The sequence below is a fragment of the Rousettus aegyptiacus genome, unplaced genomic scaffold (genome assembly GCF_014176215.1).
Source record: "Rousettus aegyptiacus isolate mRouAeg1 unplaced genomic scaffold, mRouAeg1.p scaffold_m13_p_3, whole genome shotgun sequence".
NCBI classification, from domain to species: domain Eukaryota; kingdom Metazoa; phylum Chordata; class Mammalia; order Chiroptera; family Pteropodidae; genus Rousettus; species Rousettus aegyptiacus.
In genome coordinates, this window is record NW_023416306.1 from 13977245 (window position 1) to 14004687 (window position 27443).

The 27443-nt window shown below is 39.8% G+C and overlaps 1 protein-coding gene across 3 annotated transcripts; it reads right to left on the reverse strand.

Moving 5' to 3' along the window:
• Nucleotides 1–29: 29 nt before the first annotated feature.
• Nucleotides 30–23028, reverse strand: TLR4 (toll like receptor 4). Of its 3 annotated transcripts, XM_016152210.2 has the most exons (3): nt 22312–22999; nt 18216–18382; nt 13529–15876 (listed from the first exon to the last, which is right to left on the reverse strand). In XM_016152210.2, exons 1-3 carry the CDS (start codon nt 22402–22404, stop codon nt 13611–13613), a joined length of 2526 nt encoding a protein of 841 aa, XP_016007696.2. In that variant the 5' UTR covers nt 22405–22999; the 3' UTR covers nt 13529–13610. The 3 variants fall into 3 exon arrangements, with proteins under 3 accessions (XP_016007714.2, XP_016007706.2, XP_016007696.2); XM_016152228.2 differs by lacking the exon at nt 18216–18382 and having other exon boundaries at nt 30–15876; nt 22312–23028; XM_016152220.2 differs by lacking the exon at nt 22312–22999 and having other exon boundaries at nt 30–15876; nt 18185–18333.
• Nucleotides 23029–27443: the final 4415 nt, after the last annotated feature.

Genomic DNA, 27443 nt, shown 5'->3' on the forward strand with positions numbered 1-27443 from the left:
ACTTGTAGAAACAAGATGATTTTATTGAAACAGTACAATAGATTTATTTGGAAGAAGATTTTAACTTTCTTAGGGAAAAGCAAGGCATTGGGAAGTGGCTAAGTATGAAGATACATATTCAAAATTAGAATTGGACAGCAGATATTCAGACATATATGTTAAAATTCTGAAATGTAATAGTGATATTTAAGAAAATAGCTTCTGGAATAAATGCCTCAGGATTTAAATTCCGGCTTTGCCACTTTCTGGACGTGAGATCTTAGGCCAGTTAATTAACTTCTCTTTGCAATTTCATCTGTGAAATGAGGATAATAACAACGTTCCTCTGAGGAAGTCAGTAGGATGTAGGTCAAACGAGTCACAATGCCTGGGACACAGAGATCACTCACTAAACACAGGCTTCTAGGACTATACTAAACCAGAAAAGGGACCTTGGAAATTTGGTACAATGTTCATGCAAGTGAGAATAGAGACAGTAAGAAATAGAGCAAACAGTGCTCCCTTTTCTGTCCATTCTAAGCTAATGGCTGAAATTAATACTTCAAATGCTGGAATATTTAAACACAACATGTAGGAGATGCTTAAACTCCTCTTGGAGCAGAAGACTGAATATAAATTATGAAGTTCTCAGTTTTCTTCCTGAAGAATATGGTAGAGGGGCTCTATCAGTGGTTCTCAAATCTGCTTGATTAGCAGAAGCACTCAGGGAGCTTTAAAATAAACAGACTTCTTCCTGTCCCTAACTCAGAAAAGCGTTGCTAAGTCCTTAGGGATTAGGGTGCTCACCTTTCTCTCTTTTTCAAAGCATCCTTTCCTCAGGATATTTTGGTGACCAGCTAGGTTTGGCGACTGTTGAATTATATCTCAGCTCTGTATCTATAAACCAAAGTGAAGTTTATTTTATATCCAACTGCAGGCTTGGCCCACTCTGGATGTTTCTCTTGTACCAATCCCTATACCAGAATTTGGGGCCACAGACAAGGCTAAGCACTGTCTGGGAGTCACTGTTTTCAGGGAAGCTCATTCTAACATAGGTCAGATCTGGCTCTTGCGAAGACTCTGGCTAGTGTTGAATCCATGTCCGTCTGTCCCTCTATAACATCCATCTGTCACCTTAGTTTTATCTCTCGAGGTCAAGAGTCTATGTAGAGTGTAAGACAGCACACAGCCTGGCATCTGGGGAGTGCTTGGAAACTATCCCAGGGAACCGTATATGCCTGAAATCCATGGAGTTCAATATCGATAAACAATGAAAAATGTTCTTCTCAGAGAAGGCTTCCCAGAAGATACAGAGCATTAGCTGGACTCTGACAGATGGAAGGGCTTTGAGGAGCTGAAAACTGGGTGTTTGAAATGGGGAAGCTCCTTATCCTAGGAAGGGACAAGATCAGAAATGAATTTTAGACATGTCACTTGTGGGGTGGAATGGTGAATGGGTCAAAAGGGAGAACACCGGAGGCAAGAAATCTCTCCTGCATGGCTTTGCATACAGGGAGAAGCCCATGGCACAAGATGGTGGGAGGATTTTAGGGCCACGAGGGCATTGGGCCCATGGAGTGGGATCTGGCATTTCTAGAGACCCTACTTTATGCCTCCACTGTACCTCTATTATCTAACTCCACCCCCACCCTAACCGGAGAAAGTAAGCATCCTTATCCTCACTGTACATGGGAACAACTTGAAGATAAGGAAGGTTATATGACTGTTTCAAGGCCACCCATGCAAGAAATGGTAAGAATCAGAATCCTTATTCATGTTGGCCTATCTTTAAATCTCAGGAGCTTTGAGGCATGTGAATAAACCCTAGCCAAACCAAGGATAATATGGAAGACCAGTCATTTGCAGAGAAAGCAAAGATAATATATAGATTTTAAAAAAATAATAAAAGAGGAGGTTAAAAAAAAACAGATATACATACGACAGCCTACCATTACTTGTTACAATCTAAGCAGGCCTGTCCCACCATCCTCTGGCTAATAAATGCTAGGATGAGTGTAGGGGATCTAGGAGAGAATGACATGTCAGCTGGTAAGAAGCAAATGATAGCATAGGAATGACAGATAATCCTACTCTCCTCTTTCAAACCCTCCAAGAGACTAATAGGTGTGTGTGTGTGTGTGTGTGTGTGTGTGTGTGTGTGTGTGTTTCAAGAAAGAATTTTTTCTTTTCATAAGCACTGGCCTAGATTGTTTCTCTTTACCCTTTGGTGTTTGGCCAAGTACAACTGGAGAGATGACGAGACTGAGCCTTTGCCAGGGGATAAAAAAGAATAAAAAATAAGGCCATACGTTTAGGCACTGACATTCAGAAGGGCCTACTGTCTCTTCTACTTGGGGCCTTTGCTCAAATGAAATTACTTTCTGCCCGTTGTCACCACGGTTCTCTATATATCGAGTGCTTGAGATATGGAGATGAATGAGTGGAGCTCACGTGGTTGGGTCAGACCACAGGAGACATAACCGTTGCTACTTTCTCTCAAAAAGAAGAGATTATTTTCTGGCCCCGAAGGTCCCACTCCATGCCTTATGAGATGAAGCTAAAAGGGGCCAGGATTTGTAAGGTGTCCTGATCTGTTAGTCCCTTCTGACACAAGATCAGAAACCTCTTTAACATGAATCGAAGCAATTGAGGGCACAACTCCATGTTCTGCTGACTGGTCTTTGGTTCCAGTCTTTTTCCCTTCAATCTGTCTACCTCGCCATCTCCTGAGTTACAGAGCTAAAGCCTGTTTTTTCTGACCTTGTCCCTTACTAAAGAGCTTGACCACTTCCCAATACCTTAAGAAATTTGAAGGTCCTTCTGGATCTGGTCTCCTGCTGCTTTTCTAGCATTTTCTCTTTGTTGTCTCACTCATACTTTTATCATTGGAACTAATTATAATAGGTATCACTTAATGAGGGCTTATTATGTGACAGTGTACCAATCACAGTCTCTTCATTATATCCATTTATTTTATCCCATTGTAATTCTGAGGCAAGTGTCTGCATTATGCTTATTTTACCAGGCAAGATGATAGAATTTAGGAACAGAGGAGTTAAGTAACCTGGCCCTGGTCACACAGCTTACATGTAGTAGATGTAACATTTATGTCTGTCTGGCGCCAAGCCCCATACTCTTAATCACTCATCTTTACTTCCTGTGTATCATACTACAATAACCACATGGTCACATTTCTCGCAACTAAATAATTAACTCTGACAGATTAAGAATAGAGTATTTTTTCATTGTTTTTGCCCATAGCTAGAAAACAGCCATGCAAGCATTCAGAAAATGGTTTCCAAATAGTATTATATAATAGTCTCTCTCCTAGTGGTAGATAAAGGCATGTTAAAAGCTAGCATCTAACCCTAGACAAGTTCAGATCGAACTTCTATGACTTCTGGATTTGTAACAATCAAGGGCTGAGTTGTTCGGCTGCTCTGTGCTTTAGCTTCCTATCTGAATAATGGGGTTTGTGTGAGAAGTGAGTAAATTCACATCCAGCACTTTGAGGAATGCTGGGCATGGAAGAGGTTCTCCACGAATGTGAGCCCTGATTATCAATTGGCTGACCGTTGGCCTGCAGCACTTTTAGGAACATTGTCTGCTCTTCTGGACCGAGACCCTCCTGAGCGGGGAAGTTATGCTTTGTTACGGTTTTCATACCACTCCCCTCAGGGCCTGGCACACAGCGTGAGCTCAGCCAAGGTGTTTAAATGAGTGGGCATGGTATTCTGGAATTCTGTCTCTTCTCTCATCCAGGCTATAGGGGACAAGAAGGGTACCAGATGGGGATTCTCAGTTGCCTCCCTCAGTTTCCAGGCCTATAAGAACAATGGTCTACTGCTTCCTTGTTCCCCATTCAACATTTACTTAGCAGCTGGTTTCTGAAGCTGACGACACGTCAAACCATGAAGGAACCATGTGCCAGGCACTATGTTAAGTGTCTTACATGATCACCCCATTTCATTGTGAACACCCCAGTGCATTGTAGAGAAACTGGTGGACATACAGATGAACTGCATTCCTCATGGAGGTCACAGAGGAGGGAACCTCTGTGTGCATTCTTTAATCACTTCCTACCTCCCAGGGAGCTCAATCAATGCCTTGTAGAGGGTTGAACAGCCATGCCAGAAAGAGAAAAAGCCTCTTCAGGAGGCTTATCTCAGAATGGTGTTCCTTCTTCAGACAAAGGTTTTCTGTTCCAGACTGGCCAAGAGCTCCTGATGAGTAGAAGGGTAGGGTTTGGTTCTAATTGTCCCTCCAAACAGGCCTTTATTTTCCATCCAAACGCCTATAAAGCAAAAAATCTCAACACTTCTTCCATATCACTGGTGAAAATGATGGTCCAACTCTCATGAATAGGAAGGTCGATTTGATTTCCACTTAAATATTTCGATCTCTAATCTGTCAACAGAGGTGTCAAATAATGAATGAAACACTTGAGATAGTAATCGGCCACATCCCTGGAGTTTTGAGCATCATCTGAACAATCATGTGTAAAATATATTTGAGGGCAGATTCTGGGAGCCCAGCCTTTGGAATCAGGCACCACATGGGTTCCAGCCTCACATCTTACTAACTGAAATTTACTAATTGAGTGCTTTGTAGAATCCAAACTCTCTAAGCTTAAGTTTCCTACTCTTTCCCATGACACTGGGCATAGCAGGAGGCTAGCTGAGAGAGACAAGGCAACCCAGGTCTGAGTCTGGCAAACTAACGCGTCTCGTCATTCAGAGTTCTTCAGAAGATGTGTTTTTCTGGTGCTTCACATTCTATCTCTGTTGCTCAACTGGCATCCCCTTGAGGGCAGGAGGCAGTGATTTCTTCTCTTTGTACCTTTTCACTTACCATCTGGTATGAAACTTGACATTCAGTAAATGCCCTCTATTTGTTGTCTCTATAACTGCTGATTTCTAGGTGACGGATTCTATTCAACTGGAGCGTCTGTTCCAGGGAAGCAAAACCGCCTTGTCATGAATCTGACACTTTAACATAAAAATAGGGGAAGGAGAAATTGCATCACCCTGTTATACAACTGACAGCAATTTTACAGCCAGTGACACCTTCCCTTTACAAAAGTGATTCTCCATCCCTGATGTAACATTCCAGAATGCTTCCCTGTTCCTTGAAAGGGAAGGAGGGGTCACCTCAATTCCCGGAAAGTTTTTAAAGCAAAACAAATACCAAGTCACGTTACTTCAAATCTGAGTTATGACTTCCCCAGCGTCACACGGGAAGTTCGTAGCAACGTGAAGATGAGATCTCGAGCCTCTTAGAACTGAGACACCACAATCCAGTGGACTGAATGCTGAAAAATGACCTGGGCTTGCTTTCTGATTGTATCATCCCTGTCTTTTATAAAAGCTCACACACACAAAAATTAGTGTTTTTGAGTGATTGCTACATACCTTGTGCTTTACTTGTATTAACTCCATAAATATATTATTTTTAACAGAAATATGAGTCAACTGAGACACAGTCCTGATAAATGACTTTACCAGGGTCAACTGATGCCAATTAAGTATTGGCATCTGCACAATTAACTATTTTTACTATATTGTTTTTTTTTTCCTGCCGTTCTGTGCTATATCCATTCTCTTCTACCTGTGGTTTCCTAGACTTATCCTTTATATTCATGCTACTCCTTACCAAAGAATTTCCCTTCCTCATTCTTCACCATGATTCACTTGCAGAGCTATTCTTTTAAAATTTCCAGCTCAAATAGCATGTCTTTTATAACGCCTTTCCTGACTGCTTCTAGGCAGAACCCGCCCCCCCACTGCATGTTGCCATAACAGTTTGTGTGTGTGTGTGTGTGTGTGTGCGTGTGTGTTAATTGTTGACACACAACCTTTGCCAAATTGAATCTAGGATCATGTCTTATTTATACCTCGTATGTCTTGCAGTGTGCTAGCAACAGAGTAGCTACTCCATAAATATTGGAAGGATAAGTAAAATGATGAAAATTTTCAAGAAAAAAAAGGAAAATGAGCCTTAATTTAACTAATTAAACTGCCAACATATCTGAGAAATAGGTATTAGTATCCTCGTTTTATAGCTGAGGCAAAAAAGACAGATCCTATAAAATAGCATCGGAACACAAATCTGTCTGATTCCCAAGCTTATCTTCTTTCCAGTATATTAGAAGAAGAAAAGGTACGTTCTTTGGAGAATGCAATAGGTATTGTCACATGCAGAAGCAATTAATAGAATTCACAGAAAAGAAGGGAAGGAAGAAGCAAAGGGAGAAATAACATTAAAAATAGGGAGAGTGGAATAGTGATAGTTCAAGGCAGTGAGGGAGATGCAACTTCCTAGGCAAGAGCCAGCATAGCGCCTATAAGAATGTGCAAAGGAAGGGAGATTGCAGTGACATTTAGACAGGTTAGAATGGCACCAGAATTGAACCCCAGTTAATTGGATGAGTATTCTTCAAAACTGTTTCAGGAGCCAGTAAAGGGTGAAGGGCAAAGACAGGGCCCTGCGGCAGGCAAAGGAAGAAGAATGATTTAGAGGCAGATGACACAGCTCAGGAAGGAGGTGGCGTGACCTCACTGCTTGAGAAGGAAAGTGTCTGGAGGTCTAGCAGCCTGGTCACTGAGTTCATCTTTGGTGGCCATTTGCAGTGGCATATGGAAGAGGGATGATAGCAGCCCCACAGTGATGGAAGGGATAATTGCAGACGGCATTTTACAAAAAGAGAGCAAGAAGGAATGAGGAATCAGAGGTCTCTGCTATTACCAATCACCAAAATTGTGAAATTTTTGCAGAGCGTTTATTTACTCTCAACTGGCAAGAATTCACAGATGGTGAGAGGCACTGGGGTTTCAACATTGCCTCCATGGCTAACTATTCAGGAGCCTGTGAGATACCACTTTAAATGTCAAGTGTGGTAATGGGGAAGGGTAATTGCAAGCGTTATTCTGCAAGAAAATGCTTGAGTTTAGATATACTGTAGTTTTCTCCTTAAGATAACACAAATTAGCCAAGTAACACATTCCTAAAATGTAGATGACTCTTGTAAATATAATGTATGGATTAATGTAAAAACGTTTTAAATGTGTAGGCAAGGTGGGAGGTGTTCTTGGGACAATACAGTTAGACAGAAGAGGAGCCTTTCCTTCAAGGAGTTTTCAATCCAGTATACAGTAACTTCTCCCACTTGTGTAGCCCTTTCCTATATTCCATTGAATCCTCTGTTCCATTTGATTCTCCTGGCTGTCACAGAAGTATTCCATAAACCATTCACCTCACAGACAAAGACATGGAGACCAAGTGACAAGAGGTCAAGGGACTGTTTATTAAACAGATAGTGGTGGGACCAATTTACCTGAGAGTCTTAACTCCTGTTTCCAATAGTCTTTTATCTACCACTCAGTTTGGTTGATAGCTGAATCTTTTCCTGAATTGAGGGAGAATGGGAAAATTATAAATGCATTGAATGAACTATGACTTCATTATTGAGTCTCCTATTTTCATACAATATCGGGGGGTTTAAAATGCTAGAACCACATGTTGAAGATGTTGGAATATCTGTATGATGGAATTATACCTCTAATCATAGAATGGAATTACTGAAAAGAACATTTACTCCAACTCCTGCATTTTATAGATAAGAAAATAGTCCTGGAGAGCTGAACATGCTGGAATGTCAAAGAGTTTGCCTGCCTCTCGGTCGCCATTTGGCCCACTACTGTCTAATAGGCAGTCTTTCTCATGGTACATGCAAAATGTTTTTATTTTTTACATCTATATACTTGTATTAGTCATGTTGTTCTCTTTTTTTTTCTTCATAAGGTTCATGTTGTAAACTTAAATATATAATTTTAAGGAATCGTACTCCTTACTATTCACAAAACCTATAATAAATAGAAATTAACCATAAAATATATGCATAATCATGAGAGACAATGTACTCATCTGTTAACCACATAAAATCATCTCATTTACCAACAAGCCACACTTTGGAAAATGCTGATCCAGTCCAAGTGTCCCATTTTACAGGTGAGAGACTTGAGTCCAGAGAGAAACTCTAAGCCACACTACCACTGCCTCTCCTCACTTACCTGACCTCAGCAGCAGATAGTCCAGTAACTGAAAAAGGTGCTCCTGCTCTTGTGGTGCTCAGTTTTCAGACCCATAAAAGACACTGAGACCACAGCCAATTTACCCAAAGATGATGTGCACAGAAGACCCAGCAGGACCCAGCAGTGAGTTGAACACCAGAGAGTCAGCCCCAGCTGTTAATTTCAAAATTGCTCTTTGCAAGTAGGTGTTTCCTACTGGGGAGCAGTAGACACCTTCAGAAGTTTCAGGGTCCCAAATTTAGAGGGCAGAGCTACTGAAAATCAACTTTCAATGTTCACTGCCTTGACTCACCCCTAACCCCCAACAATATTGAAAAATAGGTTCCTGGGGTGACTGACAATGGCCCAGCGAGCCTTTGCATGGGAGATCCTGGTGTTTCCCAGAGAAAACCATTTTTGGAATTTTGAAAGTCAATGGCAAGCTGAACAGTCCATTTGCAAAAATGAAGCTGGTGGGTTTTATTTTGAAATGAAAAATCAGAAAAAAAAAATGAAACTGGCAGTCAATGCCTCAGAGTTTAGGACAGACCATGACATTTTTTATAGTCATGAGTTTATCCTGGGTCTTGGCTATTCCGGAGCATGAGGAAGAGAAATTGGCAACACATTAGGAGGAACTAGGACAGCTGAACAGTCGCCTGCCTCACAATGTCTAAGTGGATATTGTAAGCTCGGAATTAAACAGGCCAGACTTAGCATCCTGATGAGCCTGGTGTGGTGGGATCCAGCATCAGTTTACAGCGTAAGAGAAAGAAATTACCTGACCAATAGGGGGCATCTTCTTTCCTTTAACAAGAAAGATCACCCATTCCATTTTGTTGACATCATCTTGGCTGTTATGAATCTTAGCAATAAATCTCAAGTATAAAGCCAGTAATAATATTAAGTGTTGGATATTATTCTCCATTTTCTAGTCTCACTGTCATTTCCAGATCTGTCCATACATTAAAATCATTTGAGGAATATTTCGAAAAACATTCCTTAAACCCAACCTCTGATACTATATCAGAATTTCCAGCAATAAGGACTATAAACATATCTAGAAAAACAGACAAAAAGATGCAGTATAATTAAAGTCCTCAAATGATTCTTAAGCCAAGCGCTTTTTTAAAAGTCAGTGTTGGTAAGCTTTATCATCTTGATATATTAGTTCCACTTTGAAACCATCTCAAATGTAAGCTGCCTGAAGTTCGTGGTGAAAATAGATTGGGTACAAATGAAGGTTGAGGGAAGAGGCTAGAAGACAATAGGACAGATGAGATAGAGACCGTGACCTAGAGACATGAAAAAACATGTTAGAGTAAGTAGTTTAATCTAACTTCAGGAGCTTGGAACACCGAAGACTCTCTAACCTTTGGAGAGAGGCTTCTCTTACTCATCCAAGGAATGAAGTCAGAGGCAGCTTCTCTGGGGATTGTGTGAGAAGTTCAGAACCTCTGAAACAGTTTCAGTTATTCCACAGAATTCTTTTTTACTCCTTTTTCCCATATATTGGTCCCCCTTTAAAAGGAAGGCTGTTCATTCCTTTTTGTGGAGGTAGACAGACCACCAAGAAAGAGTATAAAGAGAAAGATTAGATTGAGCACCAGGAAGAAGTTGGGTCATGTGACTGCATCTCATAGCCAAACCCTGGGGAGATAAAGGAACAAAGTACTGAACAACAGTGGATATGAACCAGGCTGGGTTATTTTAGGTCAGTCTTGTCTTGCATGGCTCATAGGGATGGGGTGTTGTTAGTGAGAGACAAGAGCTCAAATTGGCAGCTGACTGATTTTAATTTAATTACATAGTGAGATAGTTTCTTAAGCGCATACAACACAATCCTTTCTCCTAAACATGGGTTTAATTTTCAACAAAACACTTCTCGCATAAACAACATGTCATTTCTAAACTCTTATTGCCATTCCCAGAACTGCTTGCAGCCTTTCAGAAACCCATTATTTTATAATTATAATCAAGACTATTAGAACCGGACAATTTGTGCCAGAAAGTCCATTTACATACAGAATTGTCACTTAGTATTGTCACAGGGAGGTATCATCTCTATTTCTGCAGAATACAAGGAGAGCAGCAAACACTGCCTTTTAAACTCAATTTCTAAATGGCATGGGAGTTACTGACCTCGTCAACGTTATTCCCCAGTCACTTCTCTGACTACCCCTAGTAGAAGAGCTCAGGACACCACAGCAGCTGTTGTTACATGATGGAAAGAATGCAGCCCTGGGAATCAGGCCAACTTGGCTTCACACCCTAATTCTCTCTTTCCCAATTGGGCAATTCACTCTTTGCACCTCAGTTTTTTCACCTGAGAAATGGCGCAGCTACCAATACTTGTCATTTACTTTTAATAATTAACTAAATTGATAGATTAGAACAATAACAGGCATGTGCCAAAGGCTTAGCAAATATTATTGTGATTGATGCATATAAACTGTGTGACCTTGGACAAGTTACTCATCCTTTCTGGGCATTCATTTCCCCATTGTTAACACGAAGAGAGTGGTACCTAATTCACAGGGTAATGGCAGCAATCAGATGAGCACACATGATGCTCAATGAATTTGGCTACTTTTGATCACTCATTTATTCCACAGTTTTCACTTTGAGTTGGAAAACTTGATCTCCATCATGGAACCCAGAGTATACAATTTTATTCCAACCATCTGAAGAGCCTTTAGCTTTTGAAACTTCCTCCATAACTTCCATGTTCAATCACAGGTCTGTGATTCCCTTCAGGAAGTTATGTTGACTAAAGAAATGATACAGCAACCGAAGCATGTTGTTTACAGGAAGGCCATCATCTGCCGAGTATGATTTGTCCATTGTTAAAAACTTTAATCACATGTATCTTTGAGTTACTTTTTCCCAGGCTCTCATGGCTACAATGGTAATATCAGTAAGTACCAATAGTAAAAATTCCTTTTGGTTGATATCAATTAAAATTATGATGGTGAAGGAAGTGATTGAGAAAATTCATACAGACCACAATAGGAATAAGAGACAGATGTGGAAGTCAAGAGCCTCAGCACTGCAGTGGTCTGGGGGCTTGAAGGGGCTTGTCTTGAAAGCATGGAGGACAACATTCCCTATAGAGATGCTTCTTCATTAACTCATCAATTCTTCAAATAAATAGAAGTTGACTACCTGCTATGTGTGGGCCATCAAGCTCAGGGCTGGAGAAGCAAAAGGTGAACAGACATGCTCTCTGCCCTCATGGAGCTCCGTCATTCTGTTGAGGACTCTTGTGAGTTCACATAAGACATGCTAGGAACATGTTGATGATTTCGAGAAGGTTATATAATCTAGAAGGAGGCTGAGGTTCCAACAATACCATGGGTGGAGGCCGAGTCAGAAAGAAACTGCGTATTTAAGTTACAGTCCTCCTGTGGTCCCACAGGTTGGGAAAACAGCAATTGCTAAAACGCTGATATTGAAAAGAACACTCAATATCCCTCCTCATGCCTTTTTTATAAAGTCCCAGAGGATTATTCACCCATACAAATAGTGTTCCTTGTACTGAACATGTATTATTTTAAATACTCAGTTTCCTAATGGGTAATATTGCTATTGCCCATCTCATAGGCATGGTGTGGGAATTTAAATTAGATGTCATACATAAAGAAGAATGAGAGAATAGGACCTAAAAATAGCCATGAAAGATACCTATTATAAAGGAAGTCCTTTCCCCCGTTCTGCAAAGTAACTATTATGCCAAGAACACCCTTCTCTCACAAAAATGCATAAAATCTTCTATCTCACTTTCCACCGCACCCTTTTGCTTCATGCCTAAAGCTGCAAAATGAGAAGTGAAACCATAGCAGTTCTTTGTGTGGCTAACACTAGTCAAGGGTTTTTCACTGAGACCGTGAATCATCAGGCAAATGCATATGCATACATATTATCTATACCAAGTGATTTATTTATAACACATTTTTCTCCAGGAAGGACATGAGGAAGATTCAAAGATAGCATACATGAACAATAAGTTTAATCAATTAGAACTAGAAAATCTGGACAAAAAACAAAAACAGGAGAAAAAGACACTAAGGATAAACTGTAGCATAGTGTTTTCCTATCCTAACTCAGAGAGAACCCCTAGTGTTTTGGATACTATGACTTTTAGAGAGAGCCAAAACTCACATTCACTACTTCCCATGCATATCTTGGGATTCACTTCTCCGAGAGTCTAGTTAACTCAGTTATAAAACAACAGTAGACTATTACTCTGTAAAGCTGTTGTAAGTTATTTTCCAAATGTCCTCATTGCTTTCTTTGAATGCATCATTTTTGGAGAAACTGGGTGAGAGTTTTGTTTTCTGCAAACTCCCCTAACCATGATCTACATTAACCTCAGGAACATTATTTTCTCAACGATAACCTCTACTCTTTTGTAAATGCGGTCATCGAGTCATACCCAGCAAGAAGCAGCAATGTGTGCTCCATATCTTGAATCATTTTACAGTCCCCTGAGGAATTCAGTGTGCCATCAAACTACACGCATCTGACGCAGAAGAAATCTTTGCTGTAACTCCCGTCATGTAGATGCCCCAGCTTTATCAGCCCATGCATTTCTTGATCATCAGAAAGAGCTGACTTCCTGAGGTCATCCCACTTCTTGCTTTTCCTCTAGCCCAGATTTTTCACTAGGAGACCAAGAAGTTGAACTCCTCTCCCCGATTACAATTAGTGCCACTTTCAACCAAATTATTAATGCTACCATTATGACAGTTGTAACTTCATAGGTAATAAATTTAGAATAACATCAAGTGACAAAGTGATGGAGTGTATTTTACATATTTGCTTGAAAGATAGTGGTTAAATATGGATATTTCCAGCATGTCTCTAAGAACCTTATTTATGATAAAGGAAAGAGAAGATGTCCAAAATGAGAAATGGTTTTATAAAAACAAAAATATATCAGGGACTATTAGTTAATAAATAGACATGCTAAGGCATGACCAGGATGTTTGTAAATAAGTGTTAATCAAGTTTCCTTATGAACTTATGGCAGAATTTTAATTTTTATAAGGAAACTGACTTAAAGTGGAGGGAAGATCTGAATCCGGAGCCTCTCGAGTCACAAGTAGAATTTTAATTGTATTCAATGTAAAAGAGAAAAGTAAACGAAGACCCAATGAAGTTGAAACTCCCATATCTGCTTTGTTTTAAAATGACTAAAATGTAAAATATGAGGTGCTTTCCATCCAAAAGGATCAGGAGAACTATGACCTTTTCTGATCTCACTGGGGCCAGTCTCTTAGCTATAATTCAATTTTATGGGGTAAAAGTTGAGTTGACTTTCCCTCTCCTGGATTCCTTAGCTGAGTTGGTTAAAACATCACCTGGAGGTTCTGTGTTTTAGCACAGTATTTATTCCCTCTGCCTTGTAAACTCTGTGAGATCATCTGCCCTGTGTATCTTGTGTACCACTGAATCATGATCCCTTAACACAATGGCTACAGTGTTCCAACATTTAATACTTGTTAACCGAACAAGTACTGAATCCAGCTGCACAAGAAGTACCTCAGGAGTTTTTCCTCCTCAGATAGTGGTTGTTGCTTCATGCTGACCGCTTTCTGCATCTGCCGTTCCTTCTGGGCTCCATGGTTTGCCATCGAGCAAGGCTTTTCTGAGTCGTCTCCAGAAGATGTGCCGCCCCAGGACACTGTCCTCCCACTCCAGGTAAGTGTTCCTGCTGAGAAGGCGATACAGCTCCACCTGCTGCCGGAGCAGGGACTTCTCCACCTTCTGAAGGACAATGAAAATGATGCCCGCGCGACTGCTCAGAAACTGCCAGGTCTGGGCAATCTCATACTCAAAAATACACCATCGGCTCTGGATGAAGTGCTGGGATACCACGACGATAACCTTTCGGCTCTTGTGGAAACCTTCCTGGATGATGTTGGCAGCGATGGCCACACCAGGAATAAAGTCTCTGTAGTGAAGGCAGAGCTGAAAGGGGGGCACCCCCTCCTCCAAGTTCTTTACCAACTCATTCCTCACCCAGTCCTCATCCTGGCTTGAGTAGATAACAAAGGCATCGTAGGTGCTTTCACCTCTGCCATACTTTTTGCAGCCAGCAAGAAGCATCAGGTGGAAATAGAACTTATAAACCAGAACTGCTACCACAGATACCACGAGTACAGCGAGAACTGACAGACTAATGACAGACTTGCTCATCTGACAGGTGGCGTTTCTAAAACTGAGTACAGGCACACCCTGCATATCTAAAGGTTTCACACACACCATTTGTGTAACTCCCACCAAGAGATGCCTGTGGTCCTTGACCCACTGCAGAAAACTCTGGTGTTCACAAATGCAAGCAAAGCAATTCCCAGTGAGATTTAAGGAAGTTAGATTACTTGGGAAATGCTGTAGTTCTTGCCTATTGGAGGCCACTATACGATTAAAACTGTAGTCCAGATCCTGGAGAGAGTGGAGAAATTTATAAGGAAATAGATCCAAGGACAAAAGGCGGTTGTGACTCATATTTAGTGACTTAAGTTTAATGAGTGAGCCAAATGCCACCTGGGACACTCGTTCTAGTTGACAATTAGAGAGGTCCAGGAAGGTTAAGTTAGTCAGTGCTTTGAAGATATTTGGTACGGAGTTGTCCTGAAAAGAATTGCCAGCCATTTTCAAGACTCTGAGGCTGAACAAGCCATCAAAGATACCCTCGAAGATAATTTGGATGCGAGTATAAGAAATATCAAGGTAAAGTAGGTTTTTAAGTGATAGGAATACTGAAAAATCACTGGCCTGTTTCAAATTGGAACACTGGAAATCCAGATATTCTAGTTGCTCTAAGCCCAAGAAGTTTGAGCTCATGGTAATAATATCATTAAAACTCAGATCTAAGTGTTTCAGTCTAGTTGTCCCCCAAAAAGAGTGAGAACAGCAACTCTTTAAACTCAAACCATTTCTACTGAGATCTAGAAACTCAAGTTTTGGTAGTTTAACTTCAATAAAAGTGCTCATACCTTTGTTGGCAGTGAAAACCAACTTTTTGAGAGAGTCAAGCTCCAGCATGGGAAAATGTTCAAATTTAGAGTTAGTTAGTTTTAAGTGTTGCCATTTGAAATCTTTAGAAAGGCCTTCTAGCCTTTTTAAATACAGACTCACCAGAGAAATTGTAGAAACATTTGCCAAACAATTAAAAAAGCTAATATCATCCTCTGAGAAGTCATCAAAGTATGTCATCCGGAATTCGTCAATGGTCAAATTGCACAGTCCCTCTGCGGCAGATGTGTCAAAATGTTTTATGACTCTTTCATTTTTAAATTCTCCTAGAACCAACCGATTGATTTTTAAGCCAGCCAGGCCTTGAATACAAGTTTTCATAACATCTGTACTGTTAAAATTACTTCTCAAAGTTAGTTCATGGAGCTTAATTTCTTTAAAGGTACCTTGTTGGATGAAGTCTAAAGGGTTCAGGGACAAGTCTAAAGAGAGTTTGAATGGGGGCATTTGATGTAGAACCTGTAGGTCTTTATGACAAATAGTTTGGATCTTGTTATTGGAAAGGTCTAAGTGCTCCAGGTTGGACAGGTTAGAAAAATATTCAGGTAACTTGAAGGAATCGATAAGATTGTGAGCCACATTAAGCTCCTTCAGGGTTTTCAGATGTCCAATGGGGAAGTCCTCTAGAGACACTAGGTTTATCTCCACGGCCACCAGTGTCTGTAAACTTGATAGTCCAGAAAAGGCTCCCATGGCTAAGCTCTGGATGGGGTTTCCTGTCAATATCAAGGTGGAGAGATGGTTTAGACCCTCATATGCGTTATCTTCAATCATCTGAATTTCACACCTACAGAGAAAAGGATACAGATTATGTAGTATGTCTGCTGAATAGAAAACCCAAAATGGAAAAATAGCCCTCAGTTATCTAGCTCTTCATACAGATTTGACGTGCCATATGATTGTGCATAGGCAAAGACATCAAACAGGCCTGAACAAATAATAAACTTCACAGCTTTGGTATTATCATACTATCTATAATGATAATCTCTCTCTCTCTCTCTCTCTCTCTCTCTCTCTCTCTCGCTCTCGCTCTCGGTGTACTAAACAGAGACAGTACATTTATCAAAAAGAAATCAGTTAAAGATCAATAACTGGGGCACATAAAGACTATATGACTGATGGAGTATGTAACAGCCTTTGATCAACTTTAGCTATTCCCTACCACAAGTAAGCATGATCATAGATCTGATTGGTACAGATGATGCAGATAGTTGTTATTTGTTAGGTATGATAAATGACTGGCGAATGTCAATTTCAAAGATAAAAAGAAATTACGTATGTATCACAGAGACCCTTAATGTTGATAAAAAGTTATCCTTATATGATTGCCAGATATTTGAAAGTTGTCATTATCAGAGGTACATGTTAATAACAGATGATAGGGATGAGTTTTTTGGAAGAAAAGTCTGCTAGAGTTGACATCAAGGGAACACACTCAAAGCAGGCTTCTCTAAGAACAGTTAAGGTGAACTCTGGAAGATGAGTAGAGATTCACAAGAAAGGAAGTGAACAGAAGAGCAGATACAAAAGCCTCAAGTTAGGCGGCAGCTGTCATACATGGAGGAAAACATCTTTTGTGTCTGGAGTACAGAGAGAGAAGTGGAGAGGTATCAGATGTAGTGGTGAAGAAAGGAGGTTACAATAAGACCAAAGCTTTCAGACTAGAAAAAGTACTTTGAATTTCACCCCCAGTAAAATGGAAGCCATGCTATATACAATGTTCATAGAGGTATCCTAGAGACAAGGCTCTTATCCAGCCAACAAACAGTGAACTAATGGTAAACTCTTGCTAGCATTGCAAGTGCCCGCCAGTAGGGTTTGTAAATGAGTGCTTTCCTAGTGCACCCTGAATCACATTTGCAATGGTCCCCACTCGCCTGATCACCCTTCAGGAAGTTTATAGGTAATAAAATCCTTCCTATCCAAGGTTTTATAATTGATGGGCAACTTGATAGATGGTGGTGGGTGCAGTCAAAAGAACAATGGACAACAGAGCCAAGACTTCCAGTTCTGGTGTCTCTGCTTGTCCTTTCATACTGCATGAACTTGGCAACTCTTTTTCCTCTACAAGCCTCAGTTATCACATTTCTAAGTGAAGCAACTAAAGTTGATTATTTCTCAAGTTGCTTTCAGTAATATGTTTTTATAGCTGATAATCTTATGTATATATCACTCTATGCATCACACAAGACTAAAAGGGTCTTCCTGTGTCTCTGTTCTGTCAAAGCATGCTCATCACTTTAGAGAAGTAGAATGTTAAGATGAAGAAAACATTTAACTTAGAAGCAGGAGATGTGAACTCGAATCTCTGATCCACTGCCAACAAGCTACATGAATGTAGATAAATCACTTAAACTCTCCAAGCCTGTTTCTTTTATATATATAATTTTATATATACATATATATATAGACATGTAGACATATAGGCATATATATACATAGATACATAGATAGGTAGGTAGGTAGGTAGATAGATAGATAGATAGATAGATAGATAGATAGATGGATAGATAATCAATAGATTTCTATGGGGGGAAAAGGTTTCCTGGTCTATCACAAAGCATCCTTAGAGAACTAGTTGAATTACTGTATATGAACATTGTAAATCAATATGAATAGACAAAGGATATCTATTCCAGCAGTCCTCAACCTTTTTGGTGCCGGGGACTGGTGCTCCTCTGAGAATCTCATGCCTGATGATCTGAGGTGGAGCTCAGGCAGTGATGCTAGTGCTGGGGAGCGTCTCCAAATACAGATGGAGCTTTGCTCTCTTGCCTGCCGCCCTTATAGCAGAGTGTACAACATATAGCAAGTAGCCAACGATATCTGCTGATGAAAGAGTTTGAGTTCACTTTCTCTCCTGACTTAAAAGAAAATTCAGAGATAGAATTTTTCTTAGAAACTATCTCTTGTCCAACTGCTCAGTTCACAGACTTTATCTGTGAAACTGAGACCTGAAGATGAGAGGTGGCTTGCTCAAAATTATATAGCAAGTATGACATCTATTGAATAAATGTATAAGTGAGTAAAGATGAGATTCCACCAACTAGGCTTTCCGGCTCAATAATGAAACAATACAACAATGAACATTTTACCTTGTACAGTGTCTACATGCTCATTCATTACCTAGACAAATCCAGCACCTGCAGTTCTGAGAAGTTGGAGAAGCTATGGCTGCTTAGATGCCTCAGAGGGTTAAAGCTCAGATCCAGTTCCTTGACTGATGTGGGGATGTTATTGGGGATTTTGTAGAGATTCAGCTCCATGCACTGGTAGGTAATGTGAGGAACCACCTGCAATGATCATACATTATATGCAGTGTTTTACTGTGTACACCTCAATATACCTCTCCCCTTTCCTAGGCAAGAGTCTGGGAGGCCCTTAGTACAAGCTGAGGGGCTAGTCGACCTTCCTTTGTCCTTCCATTCATCTGTCCGTCCATCCATCCATCCATTTATCTATTCACTTCACACTTATAGAACGTATTACTCTAGATTAAGAAGGAAAGAACACCTACCGTGTACCCAGTGTTCCAACCTCTACTATAATAATGGCAACATTGACCAAGAAGCAATAGAGTCGAGTGGTGAAGAGCTGAGTCTCTGGAGTCCCAAAACTTGGGATTTCACCCCAGCTCTTCTTTGTGTTTTAGGACAAGACTTTTTTCCCCTAAGTAATTCCCCGCATTGTATATAGCCTTGGGGAGATTGCCAATCAAGGTGTCCAGACCTCCCTTAATCATAGCCCAGTTTTTGCCAGGTTAATAAGCTTGGCTTATTAACCTTAGATCAGGTGATTCAGAAATGGGGCAGGGGGGAATCTTTAAAGGACATGGACTTCAGTGGCAAGATCTAGCGAATAATGTCAAGTGTTTTATGCTGTCTTGGTTTCTGTGTTGGTTTCTATTATTCTTTCCTGAATTATTTGTCAGTGTTGTTCTCTAATCTCCCATTTAATTTCTGAATTCTCTGATTTCTTTAACAAAATGTCTTGCTTAAGCCTGCTAATTTTGGCTTTCTATTGTTTAATACCAGTAGAATCTGTTAAAAGGATTAAATGAGATAAGGTATTTAAAGAGATTATCTCAAAGCTTATTCTAGTATAAATGATCAATAAACGTTAACATTTATTAGTATTAGTTGTTATTAATCCCTTACTATATACCAGTATATTTCTTATGTTATATATTTTAACTTAATCTTCAAATAAACTTTTTAAAGAAGAAGAATAATTCAAAGAGATAAAATAATGTGTTAAAGTCTCACAGGCTATACACACAGGTCCTCACTTCACATGTCTGCTTAAATGTTACCCTTTTTTTAATTTAAATTTTTTCCAATTAAAGTCGACATTCAATCTTATATTAGTTTCAGGTATATACATATATAATGGTTAGACATTTATATAATTTATAAAGAGATCCCCCAGTAAGTCTGGTACCCACCTGACACCATATACATAGTTATTACGATATTATTGACTATATTCCCTGTGCTGTACTTATTTACATTCCTGTGACCATTACCCTTTTTAGGAGCCTCACAGACCATACTGTATAATAGAGGATGTTGCCAGTAACTTTTCTCATGCCCTCGTTCATCCTCTTTCTCGGATGCATCACCCTCTGACATCATGTTGTCCACATGATTGTTCCATATATACTGGTCATCTCCCTCACTAGATTGTACGCTGTGAAGGTCTTGCTCTCTGCTGTGTCTCCAGCACTCAGAATGGTGCCTGGCAAATGCTCGATGCTTAATAAATCTTTGTCGAATAAATCCATAAATAACTAATTGAATGGAGGTTTGCTTAAATCCAAATTTTCTGTTTAGTGTTAAGAGCAGTATAAAGACCAACATGACATGGCTCCAGACTTTGATGAGCTTATTCTAGAATAAGGGTTAAGATGGGAGCACAACTCATACTACTGAAAATGGCCATTAACAAGGTTTGAAAAATATTTCCTCTGGTTCACAAAAGGTAGAGATCGATTGTGGATACAGGGGTGGTAAACGGCTTTTGAGAAAGAGAAGATTTCAAAGTGGGTCTTGAAGGATGAGCAAGATTTAGACACATGGAAAGAGTAAAAGGCAAAAACGTTGTGAATAAAGAGGGGTGAAAAACTAGTTTAGATTAGGTGGAGCATGGAGGAAATGGTAAAACCCCAAGCCAGAGGGGAAGCCGGAGCTGGATAAGGAGGGCCCTATACTTTGTTCTCTGGCGGTACTTTTAATTGTTTCACACATATAAATTGAACAACGACTATGTACTGAACACTGGAATATAGTGATAAATAAAGCCATCAATGATCTTGCCCTCTTACAGATTCCATTTCAAAGGGAAAGACAATGAACAGATAAACAAATACATACAGTGACATGCTATAAAAATAATAAAGCAGCATAAAAGATTAGAGGTAGATGGGAAGTGGAAGGGAAGTGGATCAAGGAAGAAATTCCAAAGAAGGCGACATTAAAGCAGAGATCTGAATAAAGGGAGGGATTAAGCTGAGGAAATATCTAGGGCTGCACTGTCTAACATGTTGGCCACTAGTGACACAAGGCAATTGACTGTGACGAATGTGGATAGTCTAAACTGACGTGTATGATAAAGGTAAAATATATACGAAAGATTTAATCTCAACAAAACAAAGTAAAAAATATTTTTAATAGTTTAGTGTAAATTACATTTCAAAATCATATTTTAAATATACTGGGTTCCATAAAAATATTAAAATTAAATTCATCTTTTTATTTTTTAACATGTCTACTAGAAAATTTTAAACTATGTTTTAAATTTAGTTAGTTAAAATTTGGTTAGTTAAATTTATTATTTAAATTTACATATGTGTTCTACATTATATTACCATTGGGTGGCCCCGATCTAGGGGAAAAGCATTCCAGCTAGAGGGATTAGCAGTGCAAAGGTTTTGTGCTAGGAAACAGTCCTAATAGCAATGAAAAGTTATTATGCTTTTAAAGAGGATAATTTGTCAGAACTGAGCCTCAGAAAAAAACAGCAACAACAAATAAACAACAAACGAAAATGTACACAGTGGGTTAAAGGAAGGGAGCTGTGGAGTCAGGAGACTAATTACTACCCAAGAGTCAAGGCTAGAGAAATTGAGGACTTGCCCTAGGCTGGCACTGAGGGAATAGGCAGGGTTAGGAGATCAGAAGACTATGGGGCATGAAGAAAGAGAGAAGCCAAGAGTAAGTCTGATTTTATCTGAAGGTGACAATAATTGGAGGATCTGTCCCTATTAACTTAATGGCAGGAGAGTCACAGAAGGACAAGGAGTAGGACTGTGGGCAGGGAATTGGAGGAACAGAAGACTGAGATATCAAATTCATCTTTGTTAAATATTAAAGTCCACTATTTCCCTCACATCATCTGGTTTATGCCTTTGTTGAGTTTCTGAACCCGCTACACCCTGAAATTCCAGGACATTCTCTTGGCTTATTGGTTCTATCATGGGCTCCCAAAGCAATTAGAAAGTCCATGCAGGGAAAAAACAAAAGAGATCCAGCATGAATGGGATTATGAACCAGCTGGTAGATGTTTCACAAAGAAAGAAACTATTGCATTAACTGACATTTTATGCCTTTTTCTCTTTTTTTCCTCCCCTCTTTATCTCCCTCTCTCTGTCTCTCTTTATTTCTGTCTCTCTCTCTCTTTTAAAATCTCTTTTCCTTTCATCCTTTGAGTAGAACTTTGACTAGATTCAGAAGTCTGAAATACACTTGGAAAGTTTGTTATATTAAGAGACAAGAAAAAAAAAATCTTCCTGAAATTGAAAGGGGCCAGGTGACTGCTTAGAGCTGAATGTACAGACAACCAGCAGAAAGGAATGATAGGAAGCAGCCTTCTTACGACTCTCTATTGAAGTAGGTATTACTATAATTCTTTTATAGATGTGAGAACCAGTCTCAGAGAGGTTGAATAACTTCTTCAAGGTCACACAGCCCAGAAACCTAAGAACAAGGATTTTAAGCGGGTTTATCTGACTGACCTAAAGCCCTAAATGGCACAGGATCCCATGGGCTGCCCGTGAGTGCCTAGTAATCATGAATTAGTTGGTTCCCACCTCTTTAAGATAATTTGACTCCTTTTTGCAAATGAAACTAACCAGGGCACCACACAGTGGGAAGTTCTTGGCAGAGGGCAATTTTTCAGAACCAAGACAAACCACACAGGAGATAAACTGACTTCGAACACATACCTGCACGCAAGGGTCCCAGCTCTCAGGTCTCAGGCAGGAAAGGAAGGCCATGGCTGGGATCAGAATCCCAGCCAGGCGGGTGGTAGGCATCATTCTGGCATTTTCTGTGGCCAAAAATGACCCTGTGAAAGCATATGTAACCGTAACCACCTGCCCGGGCAGCCTCCAAGGCACTGTCTTCTTTCCCTTGCTCAGTAACCCACAGCAATTACTGTATTCAAAGCAGCACAAGCTTATGGGGCAAGAGAGGAAGTGAGAGTGGCAAGCTGAGCATTCTGGAGTTTTGTTTCTCTAATATTCATGTGCCCTGTCTAAGGAGGGGAAGTTAGAGGAAGAAGAAGAAGAAAATGTCTGCAGACCGGTGTCGGGAGCAACAGCAAGAGGAAGCTGACTTTTGTCTCCCAGTGAGTCATCTGACCTCAGCGGTAGTGAACTTAAAAAAACAATCAGATTGGCCAAGCAGTCTGTTTACTGACTAGGGCAGTGGCTTTCCAGTGTTGTTTTCATAGTGGAAACATACTGTCTACATTAGTCTCCTACGGTTGCCAAACAAAATACCACAAACTGAGTGACTTAAACAACAGAATTTAATTTTTTTTCACAAAGTTCTGGAGGCTGGAGTCTGAGGTCAAGGTGTTAGCAGGACTGATTTCTTTTCGGGCTCTCTCCTTGGCTTTTTGATGCCCATCCTCTCTCCGTGTCTTCACATGGTCTTTCCTCTGTGTTTATCTGTATCCTAAATTCCTCTTCTTGTAAGGACATCAGTCATATTGGATGAAGGCCCGCCCAGATGACCTCATTTTACCTTAATTACCTTTTGAAAGACCTTATCTTAAAATACAGCCACATTCTGAGGAGTCAGGGTTGGATCTTCAACATTTAAATTGGGAGCGGGGTACACAATTTAACCCATAGCTCCAGGCAACCTTGTGAAATCTTGGGAGAAAAACTCACATTATGAAAAATAAAGCTCCAGTGAAACACAGTTTGAAAAACATAGGGATGGTGGGAAAAGATTGGGATGAAGAATCAAATACACTGAAATTCAAATCCAGGCTGGGTGATTTACCACCTTATGGCATTGGTCAAGTCACTTAAACTAAGAAGCCTTAATTTCTGGTCCGGAAAACTGGAATAATAGTTTTAATCACAACAAAAGCTGATATTTATGACATTCGTAGAATTAAGGCCTTGTGACAGTAGGCAAATGATATAAGCCACTAAGCCCTAACTTCTGGTCTTTGAAATGGAAATAATCTTGTTTGTCTTGCATGATTGAATTAAATTAATCTATATAAAATTCCTATTTAGTGCATGGCTCATCTGTGTATTCCAGATCCAATAAATATAAAGTGAAGTTGTGAAGGAGTGTGTCATAGGGGGCCGAGCACAAATTCTCGCAGCCTACTTTAACACAGCTCTAAAATTAAGCTAAAAATAGTCCCCCTGTCAAAATTTTGCTTTGAGGATTGAGACTATATCAAAGTCTTAAATGCCTGGCACAGAGTAGGTGCTCAATAAAATGTAGTTCCATGGAAAGTTAATAGCATTTCGCTTCCACATAGTCACCCGAGATGGAAATCTCCTTGGTTTCCTCATTTCTCTCATCAAATGCATATTAACTATACTTTCTTAGGTTCTATATTCTTGATGCTTTAGCTTGGGAGCCTCACTGAAAATAGATTGCCCCTCTCAGGGCTAGCCAGTTTTTAAAGACAGCGAATAATTTGCCCTGCAGCACACCTTTCATATTCAAACTAACCAATCCAAAGCCAGTTGCTGAACCATTTCCTCTGTCTGGCTTTTTTTCTCTAGGAGGCAAAATTCTTTCACCCTTATCATCACAGGGCCAGGTACCAGACAACTAGAGAAAACTCCCTAGTGCCAGAGCCTGTTAAAATGATTCAAACTAGGCAAACTGAAGCCTACTTACGCTACCTTTCCTCACCTTTCCCACAGAAACCACAACACAGGCCCCTGCCCGTGCTTTGCCCCCACTCCTGCCTTCTGGCCAGCCATGGTGCTTCCCCACGTGGCCCTGCACAGTACGGCATGGAAACCGTGAGTAACAAACTATCTTTCCAGCGACGATTCTCTCCTGAACTGTTGGTCTCACCACACCTGAATAATAAAACCTACATTTTAAAACCAAACATTCTACTTAGTCCCAGATATTTTATCTATAAAACAATTCTAAAATGTCCATCTTCATTTCTATTATGAATATTATGATACCTCTTGGCCTAGATTAGTGTAATACATTGTTAATGGGTTTTCCATCATCCAGACTCACCTCTCCTAATGTCTCAAATCTACCAATCCATCTTTATCTCGAAATCAAAGCCATCTTTCTAAAATTGCAAATGGAATTACCTCATTCCATGATAATAATATTCTGAGGTTGTATATTGTTCATAGCTCAGGCCTCTTGACCTCCCACCTCCATTGCACACACACACAAACACACACACACAACACACACACACACACACACGCACGCACGCACACTCTACCTCCTAAGAATAAATGTGTGTTATTTCAAGCCAGACACAACTAGACTTTTACTAGGACAGAGCGCTTAACTGAATAGAGTAATGTGAGTGAGTAGTGGTACAAATCCTCTTTCTTAGTCACTGAAGAGAAAACCTTTTGATGGTCAAGATGATGCCTAAGAGAAAGGGTTCAAGATGATATCCTAGACTCTATTTTAGAAGAAGTTAATATATATGTTTTATAAAAGTCTTCCTGAAAAATTCTATGACTAGAGAATTCACAATAGTGCCTTGTAAAAAATGCTTCCTTTTTATGGTATTAACACACTATCTACTGACCTTAACCAAAGATATCAGTTTTGTGTGTCTTTTCCAGAAGGCAGGCTATGTGTCAAAACAAAAGAGAAACTTTATGCCCTCAGTTATCAAATCTTGTTTGCTTTTGTTGATGGACGGACCACCATAGTGTTATAAGGAAGAGAGACAGTGGTGATTAGCTACCATTCTGGACCCATAATTTCTATTGTAGTGTAATAATAGTCATACCTTGGGCACAGTAGTAAAGACTTAGCCAGGGGCATGAAAAGTAACTTGGTTTTTCAGCCTCTTCACGTGGAACAAGGTCAACTCAGGAGCCATAATCATTCAGTCAGTGGAGGAATCCCAACTTCACCAGCATTCCGGAGGAAGTGTTCAATATTATTGGCAGGAACTGCACATTCAGTAAGAAATAATGAAAGAACAAAGCTGACCTGTGTTAGGTTAGGCTAATTGCTGTATCAAGCTCCAAATTTTAGTGACTTAACATAATAAAAGTTTATTTCTTGCTCATGAAATTCTCAGAGAGGATATTCCTGATTGGAGGTACTCCAAGAATAATTCATAGATCCAGATTCCTTTTATTTCGCTATGCTGCCATATTCAGCATGTAGCCTCTATGTTTGCTGCATAATGTGAGAAAAGCAAGTAGAAGACACAGATATATTAACTACCTCTGTTCAGAAGTGACTTGCATCAACTCTTCTTTCGCTCCACAGCCAGAACTAGTCCCAAGCTTTCTTTCTCCTCACCTTCAAGCCTCTTACCCCCACCAAAAACTAACTAACTAATTAACTAACTCTCTCTCTCTCTCTCTCTCTCTCTCTCACACACACACACACACACACAGACTCACTAATGGATATGCTCCGCAGCGCTAATTATATTCTATATTGTGAAAGAAAACACAAATCTCTGTTGATCACTGGGTTATCTATGCTACAACTTAAGCATCCTATAATATCCATTTCATGGTGATTAAAAGAGAGTAACCAGTGAGCAATCCTAACAGCCTGACTAAGAGAAGAAAGGTCTCCTTAGTTTGGCATATTTAAGAACTGAATCTGATTCTATCCAACAATTTGAAGTTTCATGTTTTTTCACATGCTAACATCTCTCAAATCAGAATGTGTCTCATATATGACAATATATTACAATTATAATTGTTTTTTTTTTTTCTATTTCATAGTGGCAAATTAAGTAGTGGTACTTCTTGTAATCAATGGTATCTCATATTCAATGAAGAACAGTTTGTCACTAAGAGAACAAAAAATCACAGGCTCTGTTTAAGTGCATAAAGGAAACAAATATTTAAACAGAGAATGGTGAGATTTGTTTCCTAAGGACACTTCAGAAAATGTACTAAAGTAATATATATTTTGCATCTACAAAAGGAAGTAGAGTATTCAATGTTTTCCAACTTTTTGACTCATGCAATTCTCTGTTATCCTTGCATACCTATTAGTTCTATCTGTTAATGTGCCATGGACCAGCATCCCCACGATCTCTAGTTCAGAAGTACTGCTCTTAAGCGGAGGCATAAAGAATATCCTCCTGGCTCCAGGTCACCCAATTTCCTGTCTCTAGGGCTGAGTCCTCATGTTCAATACTGCCCTGTACATCTGTATATTTTTCTTTTTAATGCACCTAGTACCAGAGGCAAGTGAGTATGCCTGCAGAGGGGCCATCAAGGCAAACAGCTTAAGGAATGCCTACTCCTCCCCAACCTGAAACATATGTGATGTTTCCTGTATTAATTTAAAATTACATTGAATTTCCCCTGACTGCATTGTTGGTCCTTACCAGTAGAATTTAAACTCTGTGAGGGTAGAGCCTTTGTCTAATATTCACATGTCTTGAGTGTATGGGTGGGTGCTCAGTAAATAGTTGATGAAATAATCAATAAGCAACACATCTGAATTTGTTTTCACTATAGAGCTGGTATTTTCAGTATTTGACACCTTTTCATATCGAGTAATGTGACTCATAAAGTGTCTAGTGATTATTCTGGGGCTTCTCTACACTTTTCTGTCCCCTGTAAGTATTCCCTGGGAGTACCTGTGTCCCCCCACTCTGTATTAAGCTACACAGAGAAGCAGAGTCATAGCAAGTGGATGAGGATAAAGGTCCTCATTGCAGTAAACACCATCCTATTCCTGGGATAGAAAAATCTTCCTTTACTCATGAACCTAAGGCTAAAGCTGGTTCATTACAGCCAAGAGGTATTTGCCTCTTTGCCTGTCTCTCTACTCCCCCAGTTTCCCAATGATTTTTTGCTTGTTCATTCAGACCCTGGAAAAGCATGCTTTAACAGAGAGAGAG